At 36.4% G+C, this 17,410-nt stretch overlaps 1 protein-coding gene across 1 annotated transcript in view; it reads right to left on the bottom strand.

The window, feature by feature from the left end:
* The window catches only part of LOC150103900 (uncharacterized), a 132,480-nt gene that overhangs the window by 41,995 nt on the left and 73,075 nt on the right, over window positions 1–17,410 (bottom strand). Inside the window, exon 5 of the mRNA XM_090397091.1 lies at window positions 7,221–7,383. Within this exon, the coding sequence (XP_090253217.1) occupies window positions 7,221–7,383 (163 nt within the window). The remainder of the gene's footprint in view (window positions 1–7,220; window positions 7,384–17,410) is intronic.

Here is a 17,410-nt window from a genome sequence, read left to right as displayed (position 1 = left end):
AGAAAAATCCTAAAGATTATTTTCATTATGTGGCCAGTAGGAGGAGAAATGATTGTGGTTGAATGGCATTGCTAAATGGAAAAAGTAGATGAGTAACCAATGCAGATGATGTACTAGGCTGTTTAATGACCACTTTGTCAGGGTATTTCATCCTGGTAAAGCAGGTTTTATTTTAGAGGAATAGGAGAGGTTGATAATAGTGAATGCAGATAACATATATTATTATTATTACACCCTGAATGGAGTCTCCAGACTCATCGTGGGAGGTTCATTCAACTGACGACATATTTATCATACCGAATCTTAAAATCATTAACACTCCTTGCATTAACAACACATTCTGGTAATACATTCCATTCATGGAAAATTCTCCATGTAAAAAATCTACTCCTCACATTCCTCTTCACCACACTTTTACATAACTTCCAGGGATGACCTCTGGTTCATCCCCTATCACCTTCTACTCTTTTATAATCCCCTCTGGATTAATATGATAAAATCCTCTCCCTAACATAAATGTCTCTATCATATCACCTCTCTTCCACCTATCCACCAAACTCTGCAATTCACATTTCTACAATCTCTCTCCATAGCCAGTATTCTGAAGTCCCGATATTGTCTTGGGGGGGGGGGTCACCCAGTTTTCAATGTGATGTGGAGACATCTCCAATGTCTCCACATCACATTGAAAACTGAGTGACCAGATCTGAGCACAATAGTCCAAGTGTAGTCTGACCAGTGCCTTATACAGTGGCACAACCACTTCCTTATCCTTACATGTGACAGTACTTCTTATCATAGAAGCAGTACAATGCCTTTGCAACACTAACAATATGCCCTCTAAACTTCAGTCTACTGTCAACCATCACTCCCAAATCTCTAATCTCATCCACTTCCTGCAGTACGGCACCATCGATGTAGTACACAGCCTTATATTTCTGCACTTCAAAATGCAACACCTTGCACTTATTGATATTAAAACTACAACTCCATTCTTTTGTCCAGAAAAGAGTGGGGTTGTAGATCCTGTTGTTTTATCCTGAAGATCCCCAGTCAGTGCACATGAGATATCATTTACAAACAAGTTAAACAGCAGGGGTCCAAAAACAGAAACCTGGGTCATGCCACTGATTATCCTCCTTTTTTGAGACACTTCTCCATCATAACCTGCTGGTATCATTCAGAGAACCAATCTCTGATCTATTTAACCAATATATTATCTATTCCCTTCCTCTGCAGCTTGTACACCAACTTATTATGTGATAATCTATCAAACGGTTTTCAAAGTCTAAGAATATCACTGTATATGATTCTCCCTTATCTAACACAGTTCTTACCTTACATAAAATGCAAGTAAATTACTAAAACAGGCCTGACCCTTTACAAATCCATGCTGACCATCATAAAGAATGCTATGTCCATCAACCCAATCCTGTATTCTATTCCTTACCAATCTCTCCAACCTTGACCACAATCACAGTTATAGAGACTGGCCTATAGTTGGTGACTTCCGTCTTAGAACCATGCTTGTGGAGTGCTACTATATTCCTTCTTTCCACTCTTTAGGAATCCTACCCACTGGAAGACTTTCATTAAATAGCCAGGTCAAGGGCATACCCAACTGTGGTGCACATTTCTTAAGAATACATGGTGATATGTCATCCATTCCCACAGCCTTATTAATACCTAACCTAGCGAACATCTGATACACCTCTGTTTGTTTCACTTCCAATTATCCTAATTTCACTTGCCTCTCTTCTACATATTGCACAACATCATTTACAGTATGATATATGCTGATAAAGTGCTCATTCAATAAATCCACTATATCCTGTGTATATCCTCTTAGTCTGCTGCCATGACTCTTCACCAGTGTTAATCTGCCATAATTATTCTTCCTCTTGCTTGCCATGTAGCAGAAAAATTCCCTTAAGTTAACTTGGCCTGACTGGCCAATCTCGTCTCATACTACACCTTTTCTTTCTTTACCATGCTTATTATCTTTCTAGCCTGCACTTATACTCTTCATGGATCTGATCATCACCAGCTGTCTTGTACCTCCTCCATAACATTTTCTTTTCGTGCACAGCTTGCTTGATTTCACTGTTCATCCATTTCACTCCTACTTATTTACTTGCTGAACCCTTGGTATGCTGTCATACATTGCTTTCATCAGATACTGCCTTGTGAGTTTCCATGTATTGTCAACATCTTTTCTGCTTCATAGTTTTGAATACTAAGTACTCTAGAAGCAAGGCAGTAGGGAGATTATGAAATTTCACCAAGTTAAAAGTGAATGTGCTAACATTCACTTTTAACTTGGTTAAACTTTTAACTTTTTAAGCTGCTTTAGCCACTTTTGCAATATGTCCTCTAAATTTTAATTCCCTATCCACTAACACCCCCCCCCCAAAATCTATGGCATTATCAATTACCTCAGTTCCATTAATGTGGTACATAGCTGTAATCTCTTCACCACAAAATGCATAACCTTACACTTTGCCACATTAAATTGATATCCATTCTCCTTTGCCCAGACTACATCTATTGAAATCATCCTGCAATTTTTAGCGTCACCTGTATTAACTATTGCCCTACCCAATTTCGCATCATCAGCAAACAACTGAATGGTTCCTCTCTGATTCTTTTTTTATATCATTAATGAACAAATTAAACACTTGCAGTCCATGTGGCATGCCACTAGTCACAGGCCTTCCACTAGACTTTACTCCTGAATAAACTACTCTCTGATATCTCCCATCAACCACCCTCTTATCCACTGTACTAACTCTATATCCATCCCATGTGCTGCAATTTATTGATTGGAATTCCATGCAGTATTCTGTCAAAAGATTTTGCAAAGTCCAGAAGTATCACTGTAAACCCATTACATTTATCCACCTCAACTGTCACTGTATTATAAAATAGTGAGCAAGTTACTGAGGCATGACCTAGCTTTCACGAAACTATGTTGCCATATAGTATGCCATTTCTGTCTATCCATTCTTGTATTTTGCTCTTGACAAACTTCTCCAGTACCTTGACCATCACTCCTGAAATGCTGATCGGTCGCTAATCTGCTATATCAGTCTTGGAGTCTCCTTTATGCAGTATAAATATTTTCTCCTTTTTTCCATCCCCTTGGGACTAACCCAGAGCCAAGACTTAGATTAAACATATGGTCAAAGGCACTGCCAATTTCCTAGCACCTTGTTAAACTTAAGCTGGTATACCATCTAATTCCATAGTTGTATTCATATCAAGGTTCTGTAATATGCTATGCACCTCCAGTTCATTTACCTCAGTTTCCATATAATCTTATAAGCTTTTGCCTCTCTTCTCACTGCAATATATCCCACCTGGATGATATGCTCTTGCAAAGTGTTCACTTACTAATGCAACTATTTTTGCCTGATTCAGTTAACTCCCTACCATTGGCATTCATTAAAATCATTCTGTCATGAACATTCTTTCTTTTCAGTTGGTGTCCAAAAGCTAAAAACAAACTACATTTTTACTTGTATATGAAAAAATGTTCATGACTACTGCCAAATGTGGACATAAATTTATTGCTGCATACTAATAAATTTATTACACAAAAAATTATAAATTTCATACAAATTAAATTGCAATATGTTTTTGGCAAAAGTTACAAATTTCCTAAGGACGTAGTTAAGGAATTAATGTACAGTGCTTACAAAAAGAATTATGCAGATAGACATTTCAGTATGGAATATGTCCACCTTGAACTGTGATGCAGCTCTCACAACATTGCAGCATGCTTGGCATCAAGTGCTAAGCATGATACAACATTGATTAAATTATTATTATTATTATTAAACAAGACCTCATGGAGTCAAAGACTCATCTAGGAGGTCCTTTTATCTCACACACATCTCATCATACCGGGTCTTAAACACATTCAAACTCCTTGCAGACACCACACTCTCAGGCAAGGCATTCCAATCATTCACAACTCTGCACGAAAAAAACCTGCCTCTCACTCCCCTACTCACACCCTCTTTATACAGTTTCCAGGGATGACCGCTGGTTCTCCCCTGATCTCCCACTATTCGCTGTAGAACTTCTCCACCACTGATCCTATAGCAACCCCTTACCAACTTGTAGGTCTCTATCATATCTCCCCTCTTCCTTCTCTCCACTAGTCTCTGCAAATTACATCTTTTCAAGCTTTCCTCATACTCGACATTCCAGAGGTCAGAAACTACCTTAGTCAGTCGCCTTTGGACCCTTTCCAACATCTCTTCATCCTTCTGAAAACCAGGTGACCAAATCTGGGCACAACAGTCCATGTGTGGCCTAATCAAAGCCTTATACAATGGAACAAGAATCTCCCTACTTCTACACGTCAGTGTCCTCCTCATCATTCCCAGAAGTCTTTATGTTGTCTTCACAATTTTGGCGATGTGACCCCTAAATTTTAGATCCTTATCCACTATCACTCCCAGATCTCTTATTTCCTCTACTTCCAACAATATATTTTCACCAAGCATAAATTCTGCATCCCATCTTTGTTTTCCAAATTTTAAAACCTTACATTTTGCAACATTGAACTCACATCCCCATTTGCTTGCCCAATCACTCAATTTATTCAAGTCTTCTTGCAAGGCCACAACATCTTCACTACTCTTTATGGTTCGTCCCAACTTTGCATCATCTGCAAACAACTGAATATCTCCATCCAAATCTTTGCCAATATCATTAATATAAAAGTTAAATAGTAATGGCCCTAAAACAGATCCCTGAGGCACTCCACTAGTGACTTTCCTTTTCCTGGATATTGCACCCCCATACACAACTTGTTGATACCTATCAGATAGCCAGTCTCCAATCCAATGCACTAATCTAATATCCAACCCCATCTGCTCTAGTTTGACTGTCAACTTATCATGAGGCACTCTATCAAAAGCTTTTGCGAAATCCAAGTATATTACTGTGTATCCTTCTCCTCTGTCCAAGGAAGCAGTCACTTTATTGTAATAAGTAAGTAGATTACTAAAACACGACCTCCCTTTAGCAAATCCATGCTGTCCATCAAAGATTATACCATTGTTGTCAACCCAACTCTGGATCCTAGTTCTCACAAGCTTCTCCAACAACTTAACCACAACACCTGACACACAGATAGGCCTATAGTTTGATGCTTGAGTTCGATCACCTCCTTTATGAAGTGGCACAATCTTGCCCTCCTTCCACTCTTTAGGGACTTGACCAAGTGCAAGACTCGTATTAAAAAAATATGTCAAGGCAGGTGTCAACTCTCTGGCACATTCCTTCAGAATACGTGGTGATATATTATCAAGTCCCACAGCCTTATTTACATCTAGTTTACTCAACTCCCCAAACACCTCTTGCTCACTTACAGTCAGTCTCTCCTCCCCATCATCAACTGCTCTTAATCTCTCCATGAAGTCACATTCACAAGATTGAAAGATCTTTATGAACTGCTCATTAAGTATCTCAACCACACATTCTGCAACAGCTGTCTTTATACCATTTCCTCCAATCAATGTCATCCTTCCATAATCATTCTTTCTTTTGCTGGCTACATATCGAAAGAACTCCCTAGGATTCTTTTTAGCTTCATTAGCTAACTGCTGTTCATACTTCTCTTTAGCTACTCTCACCAACCAAGTCACTCTCCTTGCTGGTCTTTGTAGAACTCATGAAATTGGTTACTTCCACTTCTCTTATGCTGCCTCCACAATGCCCTTTTTCTCTGTATTGCATGCTTAATCTCTTTATTCATCCATCTCACACCTAACTTATTTAACCTTCTCACCCGTGGTATACATTTAGACATTGCATCCACTAAATATTTTTTGAAAATTCCCCAAGCTGCATTGATCTCTTTTCCAGCTAACTCCTCATTCCATGCTACACCTGCAAGCTGTCTCCTGAGCTCTTCATAATCACCCCCCTTGTAGTTCCACATATACCCTTTTTTCACAGGGGTCCTTGCACTGCTGGCAACCACCCAAGTAATCACCACATGGTCACTTTCGCCAATTGGTGGATGATTTGATACCTTATTGATAATTACATCCTCCGATGAGATGACCAAATCCAAGACCCTTAATCCTCTTGTGCCCTCTGTTACATACTGTCTGAGGTAGTTATCCCTCAAAAACTCAAGAAACTCATTTTCTTTACTTCCAGTTGCTATCTCTTCATTCCAGTCTATATTGCCATAATTAAAATCACCCATAATGATCACCCTTTTCTTATTTGCTTGGCTTATTTGCCTATACATTTCACTATCACCACCATCCACATTACCAGGTCTATAACAACATCCCACCAAGTATTTGTATATAAATAAATTAGCTATAAATAAATTAGCTACAATAAATAAATTAGCTATGAAGCTGATTTGTCTGAATTTGTAGTTGTAATCTTCAGAAATAGTGTTTGTCCTTACATTTTGGACACCAGTGTATTTGCAACATACAAAAAACTCTTTGGGATAATCTTTGGCCTGCACTGCTAATTATTGTGCAGATATCTGGTACCTAGTTTTCAAGTTGATGAGGATATATTAGAAAGGGTGTAGAGAAGATTGACTAAGGTTGTAACTGGTCTTTTGAATGTGGGAAGACAGATTAAGGACATGTAATTTGAAAGTCTTGCAATGATAGAGTAAAGGGGGATATGAGTGAAACATTTATGTTAGTCAGGGAATGTTACCAGGTTAATGTGAAAGATTTTTTTTTCATAGCATGGGAGATGGGAGTAGAACAATGGACCATCCCTGGAAACTGAATATGGAGGGCGTGAGCAAGAGTATAAGGAGTAGGCTGTTTGGATGGAGAGGGATTGGTGAGTGGAATACACTACTTGACAGTGTGGTGAATGCAGGCACATTAAATAGTTTAAAACACAATTTGATAAAAATCAAATAGCCAAATTGTAAAAAATTTGACTTATCTCCATTTCAAGATTCTAGATTCAATGATCAATGATTTCTGGAAATGACTGTATCACTACATTTCAGAAACTAACAAAGAACAGTATAGTAACAGCACTGTATTTTATGATGCTTTCAAACTTAATAATTTACTATGAATCCATTAGTGATCAAATACTAATATTATTTATAATTCCTGTGTCTTAAAATTGTTCTACAAAAACATGCCATAATCATAATTAAAATTTGAAAAAAAAAAAAAAAATGTTAGTCAGTTATCATATCTACTTACTTCTTTCAGATGCTTTGACATAAGTTGAAGCTGATGCCATAAACTACGCTTTATCGCTGTCAAAAGCTGCAAACTTTGATCTACTTTTGCTTGTGTTGCACTTTTGCGTTTTTCTTGATCTTCTAACAGCTTTGTAGTCTTTCTGATATTTTCCTCCATTGCACTGCAATTATGTAATATGAACATTAAATATGATAAATTCAAATCCTCCTCATGAATGTTTCTCAATCAAAAAAGCCAACGTACATTTTAACGTGTATCTTTAAAAAACCTATTCCTTATTATTTGATTATGTGGAAAAAGAAACAAAACCTGTTGCTTTCCTAAAAGTGTTCTAAAATGTACTTTATTATCTTCAATGCTACTCAGTATTCAAAAGCCTTGTAATGAAAAAAAGAAAATTATAACTGAAGCAGATAATATTCCTGAATAAATAAATAAATAAATATACATACGGTCATCTCTCTACATACATCTGGGTTCCATTCCATCAGGCAGGACATAAGTCAGTTCGGACATAAGTCGATACATTAAATCAACAGAGTTATAAGGGTTAGGGACTTAACAGTAATAAGTATACTGTCATTTTAACTTTTAAACCTTATTATAAAACTGTACTGTGCATTACTGCCACTGTAAAACAGGAGAATAATTACCCAAATCTTCCTCCACAGTCACATCTTCATTACTTTCCCTATGTGAAGGACCAGGCTGCGGCTCTTCTGGTGTAACCTTTGGTTTTTGATGAAAATGTCCGATGTGCTTTGCTTATTCCTCTTCTTCTTTTCATCATAAATTTGTTTATAGAAAACAAACTCATCGTGTACTTTCCTTTCTACTAATAAGTAGCATTCAATACTGGGGTCCATGTCTTCAACCATTTTGAGAACATCGCTAACTGCAGAGAACATTTCTGCAAGACCTCCCCCTTCACTGTGAATTGTTTAACTACCTCTCCTTGTTTCTCTTTTTCCTCTTCCTTTTCTCATTCTTCCTCTTCTGCAACACATTTTTCCTCCAGTTCAACTAATTCTTCATTGGTCAACTCTTCAGGGGCACTTCCTATGAGTTGAACTATGTCGTCATCATTCACTTCGAGATTCAGATTGTTTGCTAGGCCCATTATTTCTTCATTCAATTTTTTCAAAACTTCCAAAATTGTGCACAAACCTTTTTAATGTCTTTTTTCATATGCCACTCATACATTGAAAGATCACTTCGTCCCAAACTACAGCAATATTTTTAATAGCATGATAAATATTGAATGCTTTACAGAATTGTATGAGTCTGGTAATTTCCTTCATTAACAGAAATGGCTCATGATAAAGTTTTCCGTAGATAATAAACTCTAAACACTACTAGAACTCCCTGATCCATCAATTGGATAAATGAAGTAGTGTTTGGACTTTGAACTTGATGAAGATCATCGATATAAGATGGATAACCTAAAGATTATATGAATTAATAAAATTTAAATTCTACATTTTCTTTCACATAATAGCTTTCCATTTCACTCGCATAACAGTTGATTAAAGGCATCTGCAAACAATTTTTGAGTCATCCACGACTTCTTACGTCTCCGCTAATGAACTGGAAGAGTATTCAAAAACTTCCTAACATTTTTGAAGGCTTGTGGATGCTCACTGCGCCATATCACAAATGGTTTCAGTTTATATCCAGCCACATTAACCCTTAACAGAATCATAACACGGTCTTTAAGAGCTTGAATCCAGGCATAGATTTTAGCATTTTGTGGATGAATTGTCTGCTTGGACATTTTTTTCTGAAACAAAGAGGTCTCATCCATGTTAAATTTTTGCTGTGGCAAATAATTTTCCTCCATAATAATTTTATCTAATTTCTCCACAAACTGCTTGGCAGCCTTCTAATTGAAACTTCAAGATTCACCATATATTTTTACATTATGCAGTGCAAAACGCTGTTTGAATCTCATGAACCAACCAGAAGAAGCGTTGAATACATTGTCATAATCGGGTCCTGCTTTCTCCTTCAACATGTTGAGGTGCCTTAGTGGTTATGGTCATAGTGCTAAGAGGTATGCGCTTTTGATTCAGGTCCTCTATGCATGATGGAAGTAACTTTTCCAATCACTGATAGGACTTTGTCGTTGCTTCGTCACTATCATTGAACTTGCAACTTCGTTTCAAGATCAACTGCTCGCCTCTTTTTCTGTGATTCTTCACTAGGTTTTTTAATTGGGCGTGTAGGGGCCATGTTGCACAAAATATCATGAAATATTTAACAAAAATACACAAATAACATATTTTTCAAACACAAAATCAACAGAGGAACTGTTGAAGTCGAATACCGAGGGAAGTATGTAGTGGCAACAGCGCATTCAGCACTGTTGCCACTACATTGTTGCTAAATAAAAACGTTTTTACTTTACACTCTCTTGTTTTGCTTGAAAATATAGTCGAAAATATTATTTATTCAATTATGGAATCATGGACATATCTATGAAAGGACGTAACTCGAACAGACGTAAGTCGAGGTATGACTGTATATATATATATATATATATAAGAGTGAGTGTGTGTGTGACTATCTGTTATATTAACTTGGAATTGGGATATGTTCATATTTTTATATACTGACTCAGATCCGAGAGTTAGAACAAACAATTAAACAAACAATGCTTCTTTATAGTGTTTTTTATTTGCTTTCTGTGTTTCTTAATGCCTGAAGAAGGCCACCTTCCAACAAAACATGTTGCGTTGTGAATAAATTTAATTTCACAACACAACATGTTTTGTAGGAAGGCGGCCTTGTTCAGGCATTAAGAAACACAGAAAGCAAATAAAAAACACTATAAAGAAGCATTGTGTCATTGAAATTTGACTATCATAAAGTTCAGTTAACTTTGAAATGGAGCTACAGTCCGTGTTAAAGTTCTATTGTTAGGCATCTGTGCACTTGTGACTTCATAAGCAAATTATAAGCAAACACAAACCAGCTCACAACCATCTACAGTTCCCAGGAGCATACATAATCTCGTGCAACTGTGGTAAGCCATACTATGGCCAGACTGAGAAATCCATTCTCCTACGTCTCAAAGAACACCAAAGAGACACTGCCTACAAAAGAACTAGGGAAAGTGCCATGTCAAGCCATGTCCCGTTTTCAGTAAACACAAATAATGAAGGCTGCCAACATGAAATAAACTGGACAACAACTTCAAACCTTCATATATGCCATGACGAGGTAGAATGGTGCATAGTTGAGCCTAAGGAAATTGTTATGGACCCTCATCATATAAAGAGTAACCTTAGTTAAAATTTACCGGACTCATTCAACTCTGCTATCAGATATTGGTGCACTCGTGAAGTCACACGCACAGATGCTTAACAATAGAACTTAGCATGGACTGTAGCTCCGGTTCAAAGTTAACTGAAGTTTATAATAGTCGAATTTCAATGACACAATGTTTCTTTATAGTGTTTTTCTATTTGCTTTCTGTGTTTCTTAACGCCTGAAGAAGTCGGCCTTCCGACGAAACATGTTGCGTTGTGAATAAATTTAATTGTTTGTTCAAACTCTCGGATCTAAGTTAGTATATAAAAATATGAATATATATATATATATATATATATATATATATATATATATATATATATATATATATATATATATATATATATATATATATATAAAGTGTTTATAAGGCAGAAAACCAGAATAAGATAACAATTATTTTAATTAACGACATGACTTTTCATCCTAATTAAATAGGATTTCTTCTGGTTAAGTAAACAGTAAACACACAAACTAGTAGATGGACAACAAAAACTAACAAAGGGGACAACCACTATGTAGTTATAGAAGAGACTGTTTTTTTAAAAAAATATTTTTAATTGTGCATTGCATTGTTCAGCACACATGCATATCTAAATATCTGCAAACAAATGTATGCAGATATTTACATAAATATCTGCATATGTTTGTTTGTCTAATGATAGCTATGATGTATTCAGACAAGTTGATAGTTGGGTTCATATTTAGATGTTTAGGATCTAATGCCATTTCCAAGGATTCCCATTTTTCTCTGCCTGATTTGCTAATTTCTGCTCATACTGTTGTATCTCTTAGTCAGTTCACACGCAGCACTTATCTCCCTCCTGCTTAATACCTCATTCCATGCTATAGCTCCAAGCTGTATCTCCTAAGCTTTTAAAAATCATTAGCTTTGTAATTACAAGGCTGGTGATTATGAAAAGCTTATAGTCTTCATATGGCTGGCCACAACCCAGGTAATAACTTGGGTTGTGGCCAAGGTATCTCTCCAAAGTGCAAAACCCCACTCACAATCACATCTTCTGATGAAATGATAAGATCTAAAACTCTCGATCCTCGTGTGTCCTCCTTTACATACTGCCTAAGAAAATTGTCTCTCAAGAACTCAAGAAATTTATTTTCCTTATTCATTATAAAGAAATGTGCTTATACATTTCTTTATCACCATCCTCCATATTCCCTGGCTTACAGCGGCATCTGACTAAATATGTCTTCCTGTCAAACTTCAACTCACTCCATCCTGCCTCAAAACCATTGCCACTATTTACATTTTGCATCTCCGCTTTGTGCAGACATAATTTGCCTGTTATCATCAACATCACCCCCACCTTCCTTCTTGTCCTTTCTATCCTCACAGAAAACATCATTCCCTTTCATTTCTATTTCCAGCATCCTTATCCAAGTAGTTGCAAAGGATTTGAAATTTTTTGACTGAGTAGCTATGGCAAGGTCATCAGCATAGATAAAATGTCTAGTTCCTGAAAAGATGGGGAGATCATTGACGTAGATGTTGAAAAGTAATGGTGATAACACACTTCCCTGGGGGAGGCCATTTTTTTTGGTGAGATTATGTGATAAGAAATTGATGAGGCTACTGATCTTGGAGTTATGGTAGACAGGAAACTGAAGTTGAAAGGTGACATTGCAAAAATTGCCATTACAGCTCAGAGGATAATCACAATGTTGAAACAAATATTGACATGTATGGATAAGGAAGTCTTTTGCTCTTTACAAGGTCTTGATACTATTGCTCATGGACTTATGAGCAATAGTATCAAGACCTTGATACTATTGCTCATGGACTTATGTGTGCAAATTTGGTTTCCTGGGTTTGCAGGGGATAAAAAAGCTGTGGAAAGGGTGCAAAGAAGAGTAACAAATATGATACTGAGATTATGTGATGTAAATTATGAGGAGAGATTGAGAGTATGTGGACTGCAGATACTGGTCAAGGAGAAAGAGGAGTGATATGACAGAGATCTATAAACTTCTGAAAGTGTGTTATAAGTTTTCAGCTCAAATGATGAAAGTTTTCTTTATATGGAAGGTGGAGATAGGAGAAGGGGCATCTGTGGAAGTTAAGTTCATATGCAGTTAAAAAAGGGATGAGCTAGATTTTTCTCTCACAGAGCAGTGAGTGAGTGACTTACTCTCTATGAGAGAGAGAGAGAGTCACAAACTCACTCCCTGAATGAGTTTATGAGAAAGCATGACATATCATTTGGGTGATCTACAGCCTCCTTCAATGAGTCCTTGACTCCATGGAGGTCTTCGATAATAATATCACTTAGCTTTCAGGTTAGTTCAATGTGATGTATGTTGTAACTGTTTTTTGGTTGTTTTTTTTTTTGTATCAAAAGCACAGATATACCATACATCATATTAGACTCAATATTTTGGGCTTCTCCCTTTATTATTATTCTATTTATTATCACACATCTCTATGAAGTCATATCATGAGAGATATACAAATAACACTACAATAACTATTATTCCACAGCTTAATTTTATTTACAGTTTATACACGTGCGATGCTCTCTGGCAATGCATTCCACAGAAACCCTCCAGGGAAACAAATCAAGAAACATAAAATTATCTTAAATACCCTGCTCACCACACTGTTATGCAATTTCTAGGAACCACTTCTAGATAGAATTTCTTAACTACAACACAAACATTATCAGATACAATGGTTTTACATAAATTAAAGATACCAAGAAATTATATACTTGGTTTAATCCTTTGATGAGACCTCAATAATGGTTGAAACCAGTCTGGGTAGTGACCCTTCCCATAATGCATAGTATTATACATGTCTGCAAGGATATGTGCTTTGGATTATGAGATACTAAGGTAAGTGATGTGAAGTCATTAGCTTCTATATACAAGTTGCCCCAGTCCTGAAAATACTTCAGGCACAAACTTTGTTTGCTTACACTTGGATAAAGGATTAAACCAAGTTTGCGCCTGAAGTATTTTCACTTTTGCCTTTGTTTTTTCTATGAGAGGGTGCAATCAAGAGTCACACTGAGGTAGATTGGTTTCCAGGAATGTTCTATATTAGAGCCTTCCCAAGAAATCTGTAGCTTCCTGTTGGCTACCTTATTAAGGTGGAAAAGGCCAGTCTGGGTTTTTAAAGGGGGTTTGGTTTTAGTTGATTGCTGGTATAGTATATGGTTAGACTATTTAAGGCAAGTGATAGAGTAGTTGCAATGGACTTGAAATTTTTTGACTGAGTAGCTATGGCAAGGTCATCAGCATAGATAAAATTTCTAGTTCCTGAAAAGATGGGGAGATCAATGACGTAGATGTTGAAAAGTAATGGTGATAACACACTTCCCTGGGGGAGGCCATTTTTTTTGGTGAGATTATGTGATAAGAAATTATGGTAAGTATATATAGTATAGTATAACCAAGTGGAAAAACTTCCACTTGGTTATACTACCAACCCAATCCTGAAAGGTTGCTTTGTAAGTCTAATTTTTGTTTCTAAGGTAATGAGGGACAATTTCAATATATTTCTTACATTCCTGTGTTGATTGAGAGCTTTATATTTTCTTAATATTATGTCATTTACAGATATTATTTATATTTGAGCCTAAGTATTTGAAGTCTTCTACTTTTTCTAAAGGTTGGTTGTGTTCTGTAATGATGGAACCTTGTAATATATTTGTGAGTATTTTAGTTTTACTTTAGTTAACTGTCAATCCAAATATTTTTGCAGCTTGGCATAGTTTGTCAAAGTGTTGTAGAACCTTGGCTAAAGATGAGTCTATTAATACTATATTGTTTGCATAGCTGATGTTAGCCAGTTGATTAAGTTGTTAATGACATGATAATTATGATTACAGTTTACTTTTGAATGGCTCATAAGAGAAGTAATTAATTACGTATTTCACTTTGGGAGCATCCATTTCTATATATATATATATTGTGTGTGTGTGTTTCTGCACGGTTAGCCTAGTGGCTATGCACTTCACAACTATATGCCTGGGGAAGGAGTGTTCTAGGTTCGATTCCCGTCGGAGACGTGAGGAGCTCAAGGATCTTCCTCAGCCATAGCCAAATTAGCCGGTCTTGGGTGTGGACAGCAGGGTTTTTCATCCCGCAAACAGGCAAACCAGCCCTGTGAACACGCACGGATTACAGTCATGAACATCGCCCTTAGGGGATGCAGCAGAGGAGTGGAGAACCAGCTTCATTAATATGCCAGTAACCCCTTCATTAGGAAGGGACTCAACCTGTTCCTAGGATGGACAAGAGGGATAGGATAGGATATATATATATATATATATATATATATATAATGATGGAACCTTGCGACTATATTTATGAGTATTTTGGTTTTATTTCAGTTAACTGTCAATCCAAATATTTTTTCAGCTTGGCAGCTTTTTCTGCAGCTTTATAATTATTATTATTTATTCACATAATTGATACACAGTTAAAACAAGATTTAAACAATAAATATTATTTAAACAACAATTGGGCTGGTGATACAGAACAATTAAGATTCTACTCAAGAATCTAAGAATAGTCTGTCAGGTGGCATCGTAAAATATGGACTGTTCCAAATAATGCTGTTTTTTGTAGGTCATATGGAGCCACTTCGTTGATGTTTAATTGCCTGTAAATAGTTGGATAGCTTCTTTGAAATTGTGCCAAGTGCACCGATAACTATTGGGATAACTTTAGTGTGTTTAAGCCACAGCCTGCCAACTTCAATTGCCAGATCTCGATATTTAGTAATTTTTTCCAGTTCTTTGTTGTTAATGTTGTTATCACTGAGTACTGCGATATCGATAATCCGAACCTGTCGATGTTCGATAATTGTGATGTCAGGTCTACTATGTTCCAAATGCCAATTGCTTTATATTTGAAAGTTCCAGAGAATTTTTGCTGTTTCGTTTTCCAATACTGACTGTATTTTATGCTGCCACCAGTTATCAGATGTAGGAAAGCCATGTTGATTTACATCATTATGATAGCATTTATGTAATTTTATTATCATTTTCTTTAATATAATTACTCAAAATTGCACCTATGATCTCAAACTAGCTCTGCAAAAGATAGCAGCATGCAAGATGTCTTTACTACGCAGGAAAAGTGCAGTGATTTTCAAAATATGTGTCTATTCAATAACTGAATCAAGTCACCTTCTGAATTAGTTCAGATAAAAAATATATCACCCCTGGATGGATGTCTAAATGTGCAGAACAGAAAAATTGCAAACAGTTAGAAGAATAAATATTCTTAAATATTGTGCCCTTTCTCCCTAACTGTTCTTAAATATTTTGTTCTCCCTAATAACTATTCTAACTATTAATAGAATAGTTAATAGGAATATGTAAATTGTTAACTATAAATATTAGTTGGATATAACTATTATCCCTACATATTCTTAAATATGGTGCTCTTTCTCCCCCATCCTAACCCACTTTTATGACAATTAATATTCCATCTACAGAGCCTGTAGTAAGAAAGAATATTAATAACTTTATACAGAGTAAAAAATTTCACAATACTAAATATAATCGAAATAATAAATAAAAAATATTTCTTTTTTTTTTCATATATGGGAATGACATCAAATAAGATATCAAATTTTCTTGCAAAGAGTCTTCTCGTGATGAATTTTCCCCATGATGAATTGTCTGGACACAACTACTGTTCAGAAAGCTACATGAAGTATTTAAAAAAAAAAAAAAAACTGGTTCTGCAAGCTAAAGATAACCTAAAATAATAGTTGCAAAATGAATGCAAAGGAATAACCGTACTGAATGGTATGTGGCAGTCAGATGCAAAAGAGATTCTTTAACTAGTAAGTGCCCATTTTGCTAAAACCTATCAACCTGATGTAACACAAAGCTCAATATTACCTCTATATTATTATTATTATTATTACAGGTATCTCCATGGAGTCAGTAGATCCATCATGGGAGACCCAAACTATCAAAACAATATCTATCATACCTCTTCTTCAATTCATTTACAGATGAGGAACTGAAAACTGAGTCAGTTGTGAGTTCACTTTAACTTAATTTCCAGAGATTACCTCTTGTTCTTCCATCACTATCACATAGCTGAAATATTTCCCCTGCATCAATCTTATAAAAACCTTTTAGTAATTTAAATGTTTCTGTCATATCCCCTCTTCTCTGCCTATGAACTAACCTCTGCAATCCACAAGCTCTCAATCTATCAATGTAGGGAACATTTTTTACATCACTCACCAACTTAGTCACTCTGCTCTGAACCTCTCCACAGCCTCTTCATCTCCAAGGAATCCAGGGGACCAGACTTCAGCACAGTAATCCAAATGTGGAAGTATCGATGCCTTATAAATATGATACCAGGGGTGGCCTCTTGTGGGAATGAATACTTGGGAGAAGGGAGACGACATCGAGTAACACTGAGCCCAGTGGAATCTAGAGGGGATAATGCTGGGTATAGAAACAATGGCATTTATATGCTTTATACTAATGCCAGGAGTATCCAGAATAAGGGAGAGGAAATGGTGGCGCAGATAACATCAGCCTGGCCAAAAATTAATGGGATCACTGAGACGTGGTTGACAGAAGGGGATATAATAACAGGAGTAGAAGTTGCTAGATACAGCATTTTTTTGTCAGGATAGGAGAGGAAAGCGTGGTGGTGGGGTACTGCTTATGATAAGTGACGACCTATGTGCTCTAAGAGTGGAGGCTTTGGAAGGAAGTGAGACAAATGATTTTGAGAGCATATGGGGTAAGGTAAAGATAGGCAAGACAGGATATTTAGTGGGGTGTTGCTACAGACCCAGAAGTACAGAGGATGGGAACCAGGAGATGTTTAGACAGCTAAGTTTGGCAAGTGCAAGAAGAATGATTGTTATG

This window comes from Typopeltis vanoorti, chromosome 8 (assembly GCF_054136105.1).
Source record: "Typopeltis vanoorti isolate ZY-2024b chromosome 8, IOZ_Tvanoo_1.0, whole genome shotgun sequence".
Taxonomy (NCBI): domain Eukaryota; kingdom Metazoa; phylum Arthropoda; class Arachnida; order Uropygi; family Thelyphonidae; genus Typopeltis; species Typopeltis vanoorti.
This window is presented reverse-complemented; position numbering and strand designations above follow the sequence as displayed.